Source organism: Takifugu flavidus, chromosome 9, assembly GCF_003711565.1.
Source record: "Takifugu flavidus isolate HTHZ2018 chromosome 9, ASM371156v2, whole genome shotgun sequence".
NCBI classification, from domain to species: domain Eukaryota; kingdom Metazoa; phylum Chordata; class Actinopteri; order Tetraodontiformes; family Tetraodontidae; genus Takifugu; species Takifugu flavidus.
In genome coordinates, this window is record NC_079528.1 from 4,243,366 (window position 1) to 4,261,746 (window position 18,381).

The 18,381-nt window shown below is 46.3% G+C and overlaps 1 protein-coding gene across 4 annotated transcripts in view; it reads right to left on the reverse strand.

Moving 5' to 3' along the window:
- Positions 1 to 3,042: 3,042 nt before the first annotated feature.
- The window catches only part of tnmd (tenomodulin), a 33,882-nt gene continuing 18,543 nt past the window's right edge, over positions 3,043 to 18,381 (reverse strand). Inside the window, exons 3-8 of one of the 4 annotated variants that reach the window (XM_057042414.1) lie at positions 15,066 to 15,206; positions 12,642 to 12,749; positions 8,265 to 8,294; positions 8,135 to 8,192; positions 7,724 to 7,818; positions 3,043 to 3,702 (exon numbers count right to left, since the gene is read on the reverse strand). In XM_057042414.1, the coding sequence (XP_056898394.1) occupies positions 3,493 to 3,702; positions 7,724 to 7,818; positions 8,135 to 8,192; positions 8,265 to 8,294; positions 12,642 to 12,749; positions 15,066 to 15,206 (642 nt within the window). In that variant the 3' untranslated portion in view covers positions 3,043 to 3,492. Of the gene's footprint in view, positions 3,703 to 7,723; positions 7,822 to 8,134; positions 8,295 to 12,641; positions 12,750 to 15,065; positions 15,207 to 18,381 lie in introns of all 4 variants that reach the window. The other 3 variants (XM_057042412.1, XM_057042411.1, XM_057042410.1) reach the window with 3 other exon arrangements.

The window sequence follows — 18,381 nt, forward strand, 5'->3', positions numbered from 1 at the left end:
AAGGGTCGTTAAAAGGGATTCTCAGATGATTACAGGAGCTCAGTGTTGAGAAAGAAGCCATCCTCTTCTCTGTCTCAGCACGCCGACGCTCATCAATTGGCCACAAAAAGGGACGACCAAAACAATCCAGAGCCCCCGCGTACTTGTGGCGTTGCGTTTTCTTTGGCCAGTGAGTCATGGACCCTGAAGATGGAGTGAGAGTGGGGTCCTGAGAGAGAAGGACTATTTCTGCGTCGCCTGCAGCCACTGACACAGTGCGAGTGTTTACTGCTGTGCCAGGCCGCCTCTCACAGTGGGAACGGTTGAAGGATGGCAGCTGACACTATTGTGCCTGTAGCAGGAACAGCGCAGGGAGAGCTTATTTAACCATCAGGTCACCAGACTGGCTGGACACCACGGAGGAAAGATCTCCATGACCAGCTATAATCTCTTTGTTAACCTGACAGGCTGTACCAGAGGTTGGCTTTAAATGGCTTACTTTAAACATTTAAGGTTTTTATTTTATCGATAGATAGATAGATAGATAGATAGATAGATAGATAGATAGATAGATAGATAGATAGATAGATAGATAGATAGATAGATAGATAGATAGATAGATAGTGTGGACTTAATTTAGGATTCAAATAAAGATAAAAATTGGAGGAAAGTACTATTAAGGAGTTCAGATCGTAGCAGTACGCGCCTGCGTCCACACGGTGGCAGTAGTGACACGTGTTCCCAGTAGAGCTGCAGTCTCTGCATTTCCAGTCTAATCCAAAACTGGATAGCAGTTCCGCACTGGTATCTCTGTCCTTCACCCCAGAACAACATATAGATCAAAATAAAAGAGCCATGATTTGAAATGAAAATCGTCCGCTCCCAGTGAGTAATGATAGATAGTAACGAAAGGACTTAATTTGCATGTGAGCTGATGGATGCAGCCACCGGTGCAGCGTTGCTAAGAGAAATGCTTTGAGCTGCACTAACCTGGTGCATGCTCAGGATCCAAGCCTTTCGCAGAGCAGCAGATCTTGTTTCCTCTGTGGGCTTAAACAGCGATAAACAAGTGCCAGATGTTTTTCTTCGATGCGAACAGCTGACCAAGGCTTCACATTGAATTATAGTCCCTAATCTTAAAGGAAGGATTTCACTACCATAGGCCTTTACTGTACTTTCTACAGATGTATGGGTGTTAAATGTCAAAATGCTTTTGGTTTTTAATTCTAAACAGGTAAAAATATCCTTCGATTATGATATTAAGACCCTCAGGGGTTGCATGCATGTATCTGTAGCTTCAGAGGGTCCCCACAATGATGCTCTGGGGATTTGCCCTTCAGATCCAGACCCTTGGCTGGACTGTTTCACCACCACGGTCCATCTCTGGTGCCATCATCCTCCATAATTTTTTAAACGCAGAGACATCTGTACTTTAAAGTTTGACTTTCATGCTGGCTATTAGACTTTTTCCTGTCCCAACAGGCACCCGGAGCTCCAAGGGAGCCAGCTGTAATATCTGTATCAGCCTCTCCAGTCAGGGTGAACCATCCCATTCAGAGCGGCTCTCAGGGCTTCCACGGCAATTTACTCTCACGACTTCACAAAAGAGTCCTCGGAGTCCACAGAGACCTCGCCAGATCGACAACTAACAGCATCTTAGGGAGGAGAAGGAAAAAACCCGCTTTGCACCGTTTCCCAGCAGCAACAGCTTGCAGAATGCATCTGTTTTAATGAAGACTCGACCGATGTGGGGAGCAAATATTGAGAAATGAATTATATAAACACGGATTTTATGAACTTTTCAGAGACGCCTCGGAGGCGTTGCGGTGTACTTGTCAGTTTATCTGAAATATGTTTGCAATTATTCCATTTGTTACCTTCTGCCACTTTTTTATTTATTTATTTTTAAAATCTGACATGTAGCTTTGGGCTATTGACATTATTGATTTAAAAATAACAATTTGGTTGTACCCTAAACTGCATTCAGGAGCACATCCATAAAACATTTATGTCAAGTGATGCTTCGCCCTTTTTTTACAGCTAAATTCCCCCAACTGCCAACATTTTATTGATAGCTCTGACATTATTATCACGCCTAGCCAACATGAGTCAACGCCAGCTAAGGTACAGCAATATCTAAGCTTATCAAACAAACCTTTTCTCATCAACTTTTGATAGAAACGCATCTACTAATGAGCTCAGGGTCTAATGGAGAATAAAGGAATGTCTTCTGCATTTAGGCTGCATGAATCAGCCTACACAAACACCCCAAGGTGTTCAGTCTTTATTTTAGAAAAAAAAAAAGAAAAGAATTCATCTTCTTTCATATGATGGGACGACTCGCATTACTCATACAATGAAACATTAATTAGGGGGGAAATGAAGAGGCAGAAACATGCAAGGTTTCAATGCGGAGCATGACAACAACAGCCCTGCGTTTCTCTGTTTGTGTTTAAGTTCTGAATATCGCGCATAGCTGGAATACTCATGGGCATTTAAGCACCTTGTTATTCCGGCGATGGAACATCAATTACAAGATCTGATTTCACTTGCTTATCCTCCCTGGCTGCGGATGAGTTATTTCAGCTCGGCAGATTGAGACGCGCCGATGCAGATTTAAATCACATCGGCGAGGAAAGTGTTTGAACAGCGGCGCTTTTGAGGGGCCGCGGCAACAACAGGGGGAAGAGCTGAGGGCAGCGCCATGGTAACAGCATCACAAAAGACAGCCGAGGGTTTGATTAACAGATGAAAGCAAATGCAATAATCCTCAATCGTTTCTTCTAAGACTCAAATTCGAACGAGCATATAAGCGATGGGTGACATAAAATACTTCCGGGTCGAGGGTAATACTTCCGGGTCACAACACGAGCGGTTGACTTCCCCGCGTCCACGAATAAAGTTTTAAATGTAATTAAATGAACGAAGTCGTTCTATTTTGTTTGATTTACACGGTTCATTGACAGTTCAACAAATGTCAAAGTCCCATCCATGACACCTTTGAAATCACCCAAGTTCAGGATCAATTAATTGCTCACCCCCACTGGAACATAAAAAAATAAATAAATGGAACAAAACATTTTTTTTATTGATGAAACTACTGTGATTGCACCAAAAGATCAGTGCACTGTGCACATATCCATACATTTCCATGCATTACAGTATTCGTACAACAAGTATTTAGAAAGCATTAAAAATACTTTTTAGCCTTTGGTAACGTCATTGGTTCTCTCTTCTGTTTAACATAGAAGGGCCAGTAAATGAGTAGATAAGCTAAAAAAGAAAAAGAAAAAAGAATGACAGCATAAATGACCAAAGGCTCAAAAAGCTATTTAAAACAAAAATCAAACCCTTTTAAATGCCACTTAGTTTGACTAAATCCCACTGGGCTAACTTTCCGTTTGACTAATAGATGTTGGCAGTTAACTGCTTTGTTCTCACATCTGGTTGGAAAATATATATCAAAGCATAATTTGTGCCGATAATGACAGTTTAAATCCCAGGCAGTGCTCCTCAAACCCTGCCCAGCATACGTGCGACCCACCAGTTGCACGGCATGACAATCTGACAAATGACTCGCCCTCCTTGGTAGTAGTATGGCCAAGGGTGGAAGCCACCCAGGGGCTCGTAGTAGCGGCGGCAGTAGCGGGTGCCACGCCGACAGTCCTGGCAGCAGTAGCCGCGCTCATCCAGACGTCTGTCCAGCTCGATTCCAACCTCTCTCTGCGGAGGACAGGGAATTGGACAGGGTTACAATCATGCACGTGACAAATGCTAGTCCTCCTGAAGGCAAGGGCGCAGGATGAGGAACAGCAGGAGGTGGATGATGGGAATTGATGAGCTTGCTTTGCTTGTAGGTCAGCAGAACAAATGTAAACTCCAAACGACAGACATAAACAGCGGCCCCTGAAATGCAAAGTTGTGGCGTGCTGCATGACTGTGACAAAGAGACCAAGATAGCAAAGGGGGCTTGGTTTAAGCTGCGGGAGAATAAAACATGATATAATACCTCGACCTTGACCTTTCCATTATAGGCAGGGTGGCTGCTGGATGTGCAGCTCTCAATCCAGCCTTTGCAGCCTGTCTGCCGTTGCTATTTTCAATCAAAGCGACTCCAATGTTGGCAGTTAGCTGCATAATTACAGTCTTTCTTTCATCTCTAACCTCTTAACTCCCTCGACCGAAGCACACACTCTGTACCAAAATGGCAGCCCCTCCTCCAATAGAGCACTCAAATTAGAGCGGCCCGTGTCTTGGCGCCCTCCCCCTGACCTTGACTTTAAGTGCACGGCACATTCCTAAAGCAATTAGCAGAGTAATGATCGTCTAACAAGGCTTCTTTCATTTGCTCTTGCCTGCTGTCTGGAAATTTATGGAGGGGCCAAATGAAACCCAAACGTAAGGTAAATTGGCCAGAATTAATGGCCCTTGGATTTTTTTCCCTCCCATTGTGCTGGTTGGTTCATGCAGACTTGTAGGGGACCGAGTACCGTCGCTTTGATCCTGAGCAGCTCCGAATGGGAGAAGTGCCACTTAACCCGGCTCGCAGATGTCCTCAGCACACGTTTGACCACGTTTCAATCTCTTTTCATAAATGAATCCCCCGAGACACTCTGGCGCTGTCTCGTTAAACTGCCCAGATTGCAAACTTGATGACTTCATGGGCAGCGAAATCCGGTTGAATTCTTCAAAATGGGCCCAAGATGACTCGGCTACATTCAGTGAGCAAAAAACACGAACAGCTGCCGTGTTCTTGTTTAGGACAGGACATGCAGTGACATTAAGTTCATCCAGTTCCCTCCCACAATAAATCTACTGGACATTAAGGGCTGCATGTATGGAGAAAACAACAACAGTCCTTAAATCAACCTCTGAGGAACTCCATACATAACAATGAGTAGAAATGATCTATAATTTTATTAGAAATGCCTCAAACATTTCATTTAACATTTGCAATTTGATAAGAAACAGTCCAGACCAGTAGCTGGTGTCCCTGCTCAGTCCCTTATTTACACAAAGAAGTGAATCACTTCCATTAACGCCGACTTTTAAAGCATTCTAAATTGGTCCTTTCCATCATGGATGCAAGATAAATTGAGACCTATTCGATAGGTGGATTTGGCCATTTAGACCCCCCCAATTTCATTAATCATATTTCTACTTTTTAAAAAAAGGTAGGTATGAAGGTTTTTGCATTACAGCTGCAGTGACGGTCCTAAAGCTAAGAAGTTGAGATGCATCATTGTGTCTACATAGTTAAAACTGCTCTAATAACTCAGGATGCTCAGGCACAAAAACAACCTATAGAAACAGATTCCTGACAAATATTGCATTTTTGTGGGATTTAAAAATGAATTCTCCAAATTCCACCATAGCAGTTACTTTTCTCCTCTGAATAAAGAGAGCAGATTTAACAAAGAGAGTTGTTGCTCCGAAGAGAAAGTGGGCAACATGGCACACTTGCGAGGTGTTCCTAAACCACACAGCAAGGCTGCACCAGATGGTATCAAATGCAGCTTTGCATCATTGTTGTCTATGACGCATGCAGATATACTTTTAATGATTTCTTTCCCCCCGTCTAAGTCTCAGGTCATCAACTTCCAGGCAACTATCTGTTACGGGAACAACACGAAGGCTGTCAATGCACCAATGATAATACTATCTGCTGATCGCAGCCCAAACCGGGAACGAGCCCAATCCGGAGCTCCGGCTCGGAAAATGAGGAAAATATTTTATTCAAATGATGCCGATTTATCAAAATAAACAGCCAATGGGCATCATTGTAGCTTAAAGACAATTAATCAGAGCCATTCTTTAAAAGCAGGGCTACGTATTAATCACACCGGCTTTGAGGTGCCGTCTCCGGTGGGTTGCCGTGGTGATAACAATGGTTCACCTTGGGAAATCTGAGGCAGTCACTCAAAAACAAGCAGCATTAATGAAGGGTAAAAGCCATTAACTTTGCGTTGCATCTGATTTCACCACGCATTCGGGATTCTATCACACACACACACACACACACACACACACACACACACACACACACACGTACGCACACAGGATATGAATGAGTTTGCAGAGTAGAAAACTGTGTCAGTCATTCAATAAGACATAATGAATCAAAGCACGACTCATCTAATCTCCACGCTCGGTGTTATTTCACAGGCGCTGATCGACGCCCTTCATGAGCACGACGCACATGCCACATGCCTGAGTGTGTATTTAAATCTCATCAAAGCCTCAGAACTTTGATGCTGGCATCAAAACAGAAGCAATAAAATGTTTCCTTTCACGTCTTGCTTGGTATTCTGGGGGCGATTATTGGCGCATCGTGCCTGGTCCAGATGAGAGATCCTCATCTCGCTCCGTTACAATGAATTCATGTCACTGAACTGGTTGATCGCCCTGTAAAGCTCCCAGTTTAGCTCGGCGATAAGGAGCTTTAGCTTTTCATTTTCACCATCCTCCTGACCCTGGCGTTGACTCTAAGGCAAAGTTGAGCTCGGAGAGCGGCCGCGGCAGGTCTGTTCAGACAGCCAGCCTGTGTCGGTTTGCTTCGGCTCACTTCACACAACCATCCTTGGTTCCTGGGTCAAGGGCGGTGGTGCCGTCCCCTTCAGCACTGTCAGATGGTTGTTATTCAGCCTGAGGTTTCCAGGGCCGCCTCTGATGCACGCTCTGACACCGCGGCGGCGGCAAAGGTCACGTTCATATATCTGCCAGCCGCCGTCACAAGGCCTTAAACGATTATCCCGCTTTTACGCGCGCGGAAATTCAGACGTGTGGAAAGTGAATTAAACGAAGGCACGTTTGGAGGTGCTTGCGTGTGACAGATGAAGGGCCGCCGCAGGGGAAAAGCAGCCGACGGGGACTGCAGGTGCGATGACTGTGTGCACGAGGTTCGTCTGGCGTTTGGAGTTCAAACTCCCAATTACAGCCCGGTGCCTGGCCTGTGCTCGGCCACAAAGGCCTTTGTTATCGGCAGACCCACAAACAGAGCTGGGCCGGGCTGCTGGGATGGATCGCGGCGGTGTGCATAACTCGGCTGATGAAGTCGAAACGTTTCAAAAGGAAGGGTTGACGTTTTCATCCGGTGGTATGTTTTAATTGCCCCTGCAACTCCAGCCACGGTACGAGGGAAGTGTGTGTGTGTGTGGGGGGTGTCTGAGGAGACGGGCAGGAGGTGTTTCTGGGACGAGGCTGATAAATGTCAGCTTAACAGGGCGCCTCATTTCCCTGCGTGTCTCCTCACCTTTTCTCAGAGCCGAGGACGGGGCCCCACTCATTATCCTCCAGTTTGGTTTTATTGGTCGTTGGGGCGGCAGATTCCACTTTAAAATGTCTTCCCTTTAGAGATAACTAAGCATACAGCAGTTTACATGCTGCACACCGAACCCGGCCGCTCGGCCTTTTAATTTATTTTGTACACTTTGATAATTAACTCATTTAATAAATAGAATTCATCCGTGCAGCAGCGTCTGACCTTGAGAGTATGCCGGTGCCATCGGGGCCGCCGGGCAGGAGTTCCTGCCTTTAAAAAGCTTGGATATTCCTCTCAATTAATGGGGAGACATTAAGGGAGTCTTCAATGAACTGTCCTTACTTAAACAGATATATAGAGCAATTGCTCTGCCCTCCGGTGCACAAAGTCAGTTTTAACATCAATTAGCCGGCGATTTATATGCAGAAAGTGCTGGAGCGGCTGGAGCCCGCTCCGCCGCCTCCCGCCATGTTTTATACTCACATAGTCGTTGACGCGGTCGTGCTCCTGGGCGTCGCGTTTGACGCGCTGACCTGTGCCCTCTGCGTCAGGCGCGTCTACGTTTCCCACATCAGCCTCTGCTTTGATACGGAAAATAGAAAATAGGTCATTTTACCTCCGGCTTAACTGAGATTTAATGCAGCCTGACCCGGAGCGAGACGTTTCAGGCAACAGGAAGAAACCTTAAGCAGGACCAGACGCCCTAACTTTGCTCCATTTTGATTTCTGCTATTTTTAAGACAGAAAATTGTTGATTTTATATAAAGTGACACCAAGAAGGGCACATAAATTGGCCAGAACAAGGCCAAAGGCTCAGAGGGAACCTTTGTAGGGCCTGTGGGAATGTCCCTGCATCAAGAGTGCTAATAGAGCCAGCGGTGCCCCTGCCCTCACCGCTTAGAGGGGCAGGATGAATCCAGTGGACGGGCAGCTCCTGGCAAACCTCCCAGATCTTGGAATCAAAGAGGAAGGCGGAGTTAATAACAGGTTCCTCAGCAGGAACCCACACTTGGGACTCGTCCACCTTGGTGTCCACAGACTTGGCCTCTTCCAGCTGCAGGGAAAACACACATGCATGCGGCATGAATCAACGGAAAACACGGACGGCGCCAGTACCTGCGACAGTCCGGGACCCCACACGCTGCCTCCTGCATATGCACTCACCTCCCCCGAGAAGGAAGCAGCTCCAGACTCATTGTTTTATCTCTCAGCACTGACAGGGCAGCAACTTCCTTCCTCCTGCCTCCCACTATCACGACTCTCCTCTCTCTCTCTCTCTTACTCTCTCTCTCGCCCGCTGGCGTTCTATTATACATCATTGGAATTCACAGACAGTGATGATTTGACTTTTAAATGACTTTAGAAGTGGTCTTCATTACTCTGAGTGCGGCTGCAATATCGTTTAACGTGACAGACACAATAAAGCGTCGCCCCCCCCCCCCCCACCCCCTCCCCACCACCCGCCCTTGTTCTCACCCCCACTGCCAGAATGCTTGGCTTGGCATCCGGCATTATCAGTGGGTCTAATTTGTTGATACTGTAGTTCATGAGCTGTAAAGTAAACTATTATTGCCTAATGATAGGGATTACATGTCAGCACTGTCTAATAGAGACGTATGAAATGGATCTGGTAATGCTCCCTCCTAACTGTCGACATATTTATTTTCTTGCTGTATATGTAAATAAATACAAACCCCCCCCCCCCCCACTTCGTTTCCATCCCCTTGTTAATTAGCGTCCTAGCACAGAAAAGCAGTTCACTTGACAAATGCTTTGGCAAGGTGATTTTCTCCCAGTATAAAGCTTAATTGCACATTAGTTAAGCTTGACGTAGAATCCTGGGGCTATAGAGGGAGCAAGAGTCATTTATGCTGAGGTGCCCCCCTCCCTCCCTCGCATTCACCCCAGGACGAGGGTTCCCACAACGCCTCTTGTTTGTCATTCTCTGACACGTAATGGGGAAAGACGCTTCAGTTACTTTTTTATTTCTTTGAAATTTGCCTTCTCTGATCCGTGTAGGAAGATATAACAGTAACAAGGAAACAATAGAAAACAACACTCTGCTAATTACCTTAAATAGTAGTAGTGAACAGTCAGGGTCCTTTTATAACCACATTCTAAGTGAGCAGTCGTCTATGTGCAGGAAATGAACCGCAGAAATGATCCCCATGTGATTCCGAACGGCCCTGACGTTCACAGCAATAATTAAACCTGATTTGACGCAAATCGAAGGGCATTTTGTTCCTGAAAACCACTCCGCAACCCATTGTTTTAACCTCCGGAAAACTAAAATAGAGTTCAATAAAACAAGCACCTGGGAATGTTGAAGTGATGATTTTCAAATCAGGCAGGCCCAGGCTGCTAGGCTAATGCTAACCTTCAAGCACGGATATTGTGCACTTGCTGTTTTCATGCAGCAGCAGAAATTAAAATGTAGCTTGAAAGAACACAGACGGGCCTCTCTAATTGGAAATCTTCACCACTGAGGCCCAGTGAGTCTTCTCTGGGAAAGTAAATGGAGGTCATGACATGGGGGCTAGCAACACGACTTGGGCTTTGCAGTTTAAAAAGCACCTTCTATAACTCTTTGCACGGGGCCTGGGGGGGGAAGTGGTAAAGGTCAGTGTTTTAGCATGGGGCACAGATTTCTAAATGCCATTTGACAAGCACAAACATGATTACGATCCTGCGGTTTCCACACATTTGGAAGGCTATTTTCCACAGTTTGCTGGTGACAAATACGCTAAGTTTATAATGAGAAATGTTTTTAGAATAGTGTTGGACCTTGGGAATGATACTAATTTGTTAAGTGTTGCTTGCTATTGGTGTGTGCACTCATTCTGCCTACAGTACACGACTTAATTATTCACTAGTTAATGAATTTACCCTCTTCTGCCACAGTGTCCCAAGGGGGGAGATCACAACACAAGTGGTGCTGTGTTTGCCTCAGATCAACACATATTTTCTCAAGGTACCCAAGAGCTTTGACACACCGCACATGAAACGGGCGGGGGGTGTTAATATACGCTCTACCTGGTTATGAATTTTAGTTGGCAATTATTTTTGAGCAACTCACAGCAAGAGCGCTGGCAGTAATGTCCCGCTCAGGCTGGATTTCAAAGTGGAAATTTATTCATCTCAGTTGGCTTCGCCGGTACAAAGTAAACCTCTGCAATTTTTGTTGTCCACTGAGTTCAACCTGTGTGACCTTTGACATGCAAATTTATGCCAGTGACATTAGAGGCAAACAGCGTTGACCTTTGAAGAAAAAGACAGTCTGAGAATCTAGAATAAAGAAAATTTGTGCTCACCATAAGCTACAATCTGAGGTCCAAATATTTGTTGCTCAGCTAGCGAGTTACTATTTTTTTTACCTTTATTTTCAATTGTTTTTCAGATAAAAGTGTGGAGAAATAAAATCAAAAAATGTTTTGGTATTAATAAAACTAGTCAATAAGTTAATTAGTAAATTGTTGATTAACATTTCAATTATTAGCCACCCAAATCTTTGTTTTTGATGGGATGTGCCATTTTCCTCTTTGCTATTAGCTATAAACAGCACCAGCCAAACCAAAAGAACAAAAAGTTCATGCATACTCGCTCTTGGTGAAAGAGGTGTTTTGTTGTTCGACTCAATTAGAAGCAAAAACTACAAAAAAGAGGTTGATTAAAAAGTTTTTCTGACTTGGACAGCGGAGGCTGATACTCCCCCTTCACAGCAAGGGTTTGAGCTAAGCCAATTAGCAGAATGTGATCATTTCTGCACTCACAAAAGGATCTACCTGGATCAGGAAATGAGGCAAACTGTAAAGAAAGTATATTCTTGTACCTCCAGTCACAATGCAGATGAATATGAGGGAAAGCAGCCGGCGTCGAGTGCTTCCAGACTGGGATGTGGTCACAGCCTCGGCTGCAGCGTTCGTCCTCGGGGGCCCTGCTTTTCTGTTTGCAGTTAATGTCTAAGTGGGAGGTTTTGGGTCTCTGGGCAAGCTTTGGTCATCCATATTAAGTAGCTGTTTAATGGAGCAGGACGCAGCCGTAGACAATGTTATGGGATGCGAGGGAGTCGGGCGGCTGTGTTTCTGTCAGACTAGGGGAACTGGATTGAAGCGTGGGGATTTCTCCTGAAACATTTCACAGAGAAGGCAAATTGAAAAAGGGAGGGGACAAATCCTGGCAAACAACTCATGTTTGTCACCTGGTTCTCCCTCACAGGGGCCACGTTTGCTTATCAGCCTCTTGCAGTTTATCCCCACAATTTCTACCCTTGTTTTTTCCCCCCACCCCCTTTTTCCCAGATGCACTCCGAAGCCCGCCGATCTCAGCCGTTCCCCCCAAACGCTCGCGGCCGCTTAAGCTAGGAACATTTAGTGCCGATGCAATGACGCTGCTTTTTTCAGTCGCCACAGGTGTGTGGATACTGAGTGAGGATGGATGGGTGCTGTCTGAGGACAAACTATGCTGAGGCCAGGTCAGATAACAGCCACTTTACAACTGAACTGGGCCCGGCAGGACCTTCCAGTGTCCTTGTTGCTTCACTGGCCTCACTTTGGAGCAGCAAATGAAGACAACTAGACTTTATGGTGTTGCTTTGGCAATTAATGTGGGTACATTTGGATCAAACACTCAGAAGATGGGGGGGAGAACATAACAATGTTTGGTTTTTTGGGGGGGGTAGCAACTCCCGCTCTGCTCATTCAAATGAACTGGCTTAGCGTGGACTTATAATTGGCTTATTCTGTGTTTTAAAATGAAGCCACGAGCGGCGAGCTTCAGATATTCGCCAGCTACTGTACTCCTTCCCAGCTACAATGTGAAATGTAAATGAGCGCACACAAGCAAGAAGAGACGTTTGAAAGAGAGGGATTTTCTCTTTGAACACGCAGCCCACTCAGTGAATCGCACACTGTGACACTGAGAAATTGGGGATTTTGATTGATTGAATCTCTTCCACCGCTTCCACTGAAGTTCACATGCAACTCGAGGAAGAAAAACTACAAACTTCGAGTCGGGGCTGGTGAATTTTTCAAAGAATTCATCTCTTTAAAAATACTATTTTAATGGCTTACCTCTCCCTCTAAGACCTCTCGAGCACCCATGCTGCTTCGGGCTATTTGGATAGAGCTTTGGAGGAGATGATTAAAAATTAATATTGGCCCAAGATTGACAGCAAACACCATTTGATGTGAGCCACAAAGAGGCTGCGGGCTTGTGGGTAACTTTCTGACGGCTTCGCAGACATCACAAACCCCGGTTAATTCTTCACTGAGAGGGAGATGGGGCGAGATAGACGGGCTGAGGACTTGTGCTCGCCCCACTTTGGTTATCTGCAGTGTTCATGAAAGCCAGCACGGGACAAGGGGGTGTGACGGGCCGAGGGAGGGGGGGGGGCGAGGCGTACCGGCAGCACAGCATCCTCGGCAGCCGCCTCTGCCGCCGTGGGTAGGCTCCGAGTTTGGGTCCGGATGTAGCACCTCTGATGTTCGGCGAAGCGGATCCCAGTGATTCCCTTTGAAAGGAGAAAAGAAGCGAGCTTCAGAAACGATATCCCAAAAGCACCGGGGCGAGCGTTTAAAAGCCTTTTCCCTCTGAAAATCAAAGCGTCTGAAAGAAGTTAAAAACTAATGAGTCAAGAAGGAGGTGTGTTTAGAACCTCTCCCTCCACTTAATAAATGATTTAATGTTCATTTCTGGCTTTCACCACGCAGCTATCGTTTCCACGGCAAAAAAAATGAAAGAAAACAGCGGCGGTTTGACATGCAAGAGCAGGATTTGTCTGACGTGGCTGAGAATCAGGTGTTTCACTCTTAATCAGTCGCTCTTCAGGCCGAGCGATGATCCGCCGGCTGTGGCTCCGTTCAGCCCTTCAACACTCGCAGCCTCGACAGGCAGGGAAGATCCGCGGAAGCTCTCTCGCCGCCATCCCGCGATAATCTAAGATCATCCGAAATAAGCCGGAACGTCTTTCAGCCCTTCAGACTGAATGGGACCCATTGTCTTCGGGGAGCAGCTCGTTTAGCGGGCCGTGTTGGAGCAGACCAGAACAGGGATCTGCGTCTGCCACGGGCCTAAGTTTGAGTGAATGGAAGCATGAAAATGGACTTGATTTAATCTCAGTTTAATTAGAGCAACACTGGGAACGTGCAGACGTCGAGCACGATTTTGACCCCCAAGACGCGATACCAAGTGGCGCCTGTCACAATTTACTGCATGCAAATCCGTCCAGGAGCACAAAAGATTGGGGGGGGGGGTCAATAACAATCGGGGACACAAGAGCGCATGTTTATGATGGGCTTTAGCATAAACCAGCCGCCATTTAATTTGGATCTGATGGGGAATGGGCGACGGCGCCATGAGATGCGACGGTTACCGCGGTCGGTCAGACAGAAAATGAAGACAGACGTATCAGCGCGCCGGGACGAGAAACGCAAACGCGGTGTCGATTTAATTAAAAATGCTAAGCTAGTCGATGGTGATCATAGCGTGCTTCATGTCTAATACTCACGGGCGGTGTCAACATTTCAGTACACGCGTGCTGAATTTTGGGAGGAATCTGAGGTGAGTTTGTACCGAAGCCAGAAGTGGTTTTAAATAAAATTCCATTTGGAAGTCAGCGCAGTATTCCCAAAATACAAAAACACCACTTTTTTTTTTTTTAAACGTGTATGTCCTGCAGACACACACAAAACAAATAAATTGCTTTAGCAGACCGCAAGTCCTGAACCATAATCGATAAGCAGCTTTTGCACCTCTGCAAGCTAATTGCTAAGAAGCTAGAAGCTTCTGAGAGCTTCTGTTTGCTGGTGCCGGCTCTAATAAATGACTCGTGTGGTTTTACAGAACCCGGATGCCTGGAAGTCAGAAGAAGTGATTTAGCTTTCATGGAAAATATTCGCATGCTCCAAGATGCTGTAACTCTTTTCTGTTTTCAAAAGTGAAATCGTCCGACTTTAACCAACTTTAGTTCGTTGACCTCGTGTGTGGGGGGGCAACACTCAAGAAACCAATCAGGTGCCCGATATTCCTGCATGCTTCCTTTTGTTTCCCTGTCAGGAATATTCAGCTGAATTTACTTCTTTGTGAAAAACAAAGTAGCCCTGGTTGTTCTTCGCCAGGACACTTCTGAGGCTTTTCCCTCCTGTTCCCTCATCTCCTCCACAGGCCGGAGCCTTGATGGAGCCTGGTTCATCAGTGTAATAAGACAGATTTTCATGTGTAATAACACACGTTCTCTCTTTCTATGCATTAGCAAAATGTCTCCTAATACGAGTGCACAGCTTCCGATCTGTCCTGCTTTATTTATTTGTGTTTTCTTCTCGTTTAGCCTCCCCACAGTAGGGTTTGGATTACCCTGATCACTCGCTTGTTCCCAAATGTTCCCATGAAGCGCTGAATAACACATGGCTCTTCTGGGAATGCACTCCCCTGAAAGGACTGGGGGTGGGGGGTGGGGTGGGGGGACACAAGTGTGTATTCTGGGATGAGGTTGATTGCAGAGGTTAACGTTTTCCAGCACTGGACTCGCTTCCCATCTGCTACATCCCAGATTCACAGGCACAAAAATGGCGCTTCAGGTCCCCCCCCCCCAACCCCCCCACCGAGCCGAGGTGTGTGCGGCACGGCCGTGTAAAGTGGCATTTCACAGGAAATGGTGGAAAAAGAGCGTTCGCCCCCCCGTGCAGGGGTGTGACCTCTGTCAGATAACACTGTTTTGCAGAGTCAAAAAGACAAAGGCTGGATTTGAGCAACTGTGTGAAAAGGTCACGACGTGAACGCCGCCGCCGTCTCTGGCACGACCAAAGTGTTTCTGAGAAAGGCTACTTGCGTTTTTAAAGTCGTGCACTTCCAGAATCTCCTTGCTTCCGTTCCCCATTCGGAAAGTCACGACGCGGTGACTCGGGTCGATCTCCATCATGCTGTCCGTTTCCACGCCGTCCACGACGGCTTTGTAGCGATGGTCGTACACCTGCAACGGCAGCAGAGCTGAAGTGAGTCTCGCCATCCTTCAGTTCTTTTTACCGTCAAAGTTAAACCAAATGCTGCTCCTGTCTCATTTTCTAAAATATAAACACCTACGAGGCTAACAGGCTAATTAGCCGCCACTTGTGCCACTACATCAAAGCAGTCATCATTTGTTAAAGAAAAAAAAAATCAAAGGAATATAGAAAAATGTGTGAAACGACTTCTTGCTTAAAACAAGAAGCCTCTTTTGTGTTCATACACTGTCCCAGCACCTCGTACATCCTGCACAGAGAGACTACAGTGAGAATTACTGCTCCGAGATGCCTGATGGGAGCAGAATAAAGGCTCTTGCATCTGCAGTATATTACAATTTTGCCCTTTGCTGTTGCCACGGCAGCCATGTTTATCTGCTTCCGTGCTCCTAAAATTCCGCGGCCGGCAAATAAAACATTAAAAATGAGATTCATGCGCAGCTGAAAAGATGCTATTAATATTTTTGCGAGGGCTGCGCCATGATGAGAAATATATTGCCGAGTTCATCTTCATCTGTCTCAGTGCCAAATCAGAAAGCTCGCCAATGAGACGCGTGATTAATGAAGACGCTGGGACGGGGGTCCATCAGGATTTATGTCCCTCATCAGAAGCATCCTCGGCCCTGGAACACAAAATCAGCTTCCGCTTTGTGCCCCTGATGCGTGCGTGTTCATTCCGGGACATTTGGGACAGGCTGAATCACACGTGGTGACGGATCTCATCTTATTTCTGCGTGTGTACGCGCATAACGACCAGGCGGGATGCAAGTCTTAATGGAGGGTCGCCGCTGGAGCGGCGGCGCCGCATAAATCTCCATCGACTCGGGTCACGGCAGCATCGGCCCTGAAGAGAAGAAGAACTTAGAAAATCATCGGGAGAAGCCGATTCAGGACGGGCAGGAATTTTAAGTGTCAATTGAGCAGTTAGGGATAAAATTAGGACTATTAAAGGAATGTAAAAGTCCTTGTGCTTAATTAAATTCCTTCTTGAGTGTGACTTTTACATTAATGTAAAGGTGCGATGGGTTCCAGCGGGCCGTCCGCGCCAGATCGAAGCAGCTCGACTTTGTTCCATATCTAAAGCCGCTGCCGTGCACAACTTAATGGCCTCTGTAACACTTACAGATGCTTATGTGGGAGACTCGGGGTGATCTACGCAGCAATGAGGGCGAGATTTCCGAACATGACACTGTAATTTCCCCTCCCCGCCAGGCTGATGATGATTATTATTTGTTTTCCTACTTATTCCCATTATTTCCGCCACGCATATCTGTTCGGAAACACGCAGAGGGAGATTTAAAAGGAGCTTGTTTCTCATAATTTACTCATCGCGCACTGTTTCTTTGCGGCGATCCAGAAATACACCACCTGGCCATGACAGTTAATTAGTGTCATGCGTGCCGGTGAACAAGCGCATTAAAGGCCGCCGCTCGGAAGTGGCTCCAATTTATATTAAAGCCGAGTCTGCGTGAAGGCTCTGGACACAGAGACTTTAAATTCATTTAAATCTCTTTGAAACCGCTGTCACATTAAAGCAGTGGTAGGCAAGATTCATTTAAAAACAAAGCTGGCATTAGCTTAAAGTCCACTTACTGCTTCCGTTGGAAGCACTTATGTCAAGGGAAGGAGCATTTATGGAAACACTGATCCATTTAGGTCGGTGCAGGCGTTTCACTCTAAAGGAGACGCCGGAGCAAAGAGGCTTTTTTTAAAGAAGAAGTTAAAGCCACGACAAATGTGACCCAAATGGGCACCATCGTTGGGTTTCTGAAGATAGAACCGCACAGATTCAACGTTATTAACTGCTGAGTGGCCACTCGGCTCAACAGCACCAGTGAGCAGTTCTCTCTGTACCTGGGGGATAGTTAGTGGTTACTATAGCAACAAGGTTGCATGGAAAGCTCACTGATATTTAACTAAACTTATTAATGGGCTCAATCTACAACGTTTCTATCCCTCTTCCTCTTCCCATTTTCATACTGGGGTCCAGCATCTTCATTATCGTCATCATCATCAGAACGCTTGATTTTCTCTTTATCTAAAATGTAATTAAAAAAAAATTAACTGGCGTTGGCACCTAACAGCCATCGGAGATGCAGCAGCACCCGATGTTCCCTTGGAACCTTTTGGGTCTGAATTTTTTAAACATTACCCAGAAACTGAGATCAGCATGGACCCGTTTGTGACAAAGGCGTTACAGGCGACGCCTTGTTTGTTTCCTCCGTCTGGTTTCTTGTGCTTGACAAGAATCTCAAAGCAGAATGTGCTGGAAAAAACCCAAACCCAAAGCAGGTAAAGGAGTGAATGAGCAGAGGCAGGAACAGCCAGACCTGCAGGTTGTTTGTACCGCCGGCTCCTTCTGTAGCACCCAGAGGTATTAAGCAAAGGTCACGTAGATGTTGTTACAGGTGAGTGGGTTACACTCGGTGTAGCGTGCACGAGAGAGAGGCAGCGCGAGGAGGTCGCCGTGGGGCCGAGAGAGATGGGTTGATGGCAATATGTCCTCTTAGTTGTCCTTGAGGGTTCGAAGATAGAGGCGCCAGTCAGGTGGAACTAGATGCCTGTCACTGACAGCGGGTTGGTGATGAGGGGGGGGTGCATGTGATGGTGCAGGGGCGGCGCCACAGGCTGCCCGGCGGTGGGGGGAGGTGGACTTAGCTTAGCCAGAAAAGCACAGGTGAAACAGTTTAGGCGGTAACCCTTGTTCCAAACATGATGGCCCAGGGTCAGAGCCTCAGATTTCGGGTCAAATTTACACGTTTTCCTCAAAAATGAGGGCAAAGCATTGATTGAGGACCTGGTTCTGGTTCCTGGGGGTTGCATGTTGGGACTGGAGGATGCGGGGGAGCGGCCATAGCTGGAATTCAGGTGTGTGATGAAACAATACAACATCTAGTAACCAAGTGTGGTCACAAGCTCAGAATATGCTCCTGGTATTCCGGTTCGATTCCCGCTGGTTAAATTAAAGGCAGGTGAAAATGCTGTGATTTCAGCTTCACAGGTAGACTCTATTCAGCTCCTGATGAACTTAGTTTGCCTTTTTCAAGATGTTTTGACAAGCAGATGATCAGTCGGTGCGCCGTCAAACCGTAATGAGCTGTTGTGATTCCTGAAAAGAATCAAGCTGTTCGACTACGGTTTATTTCG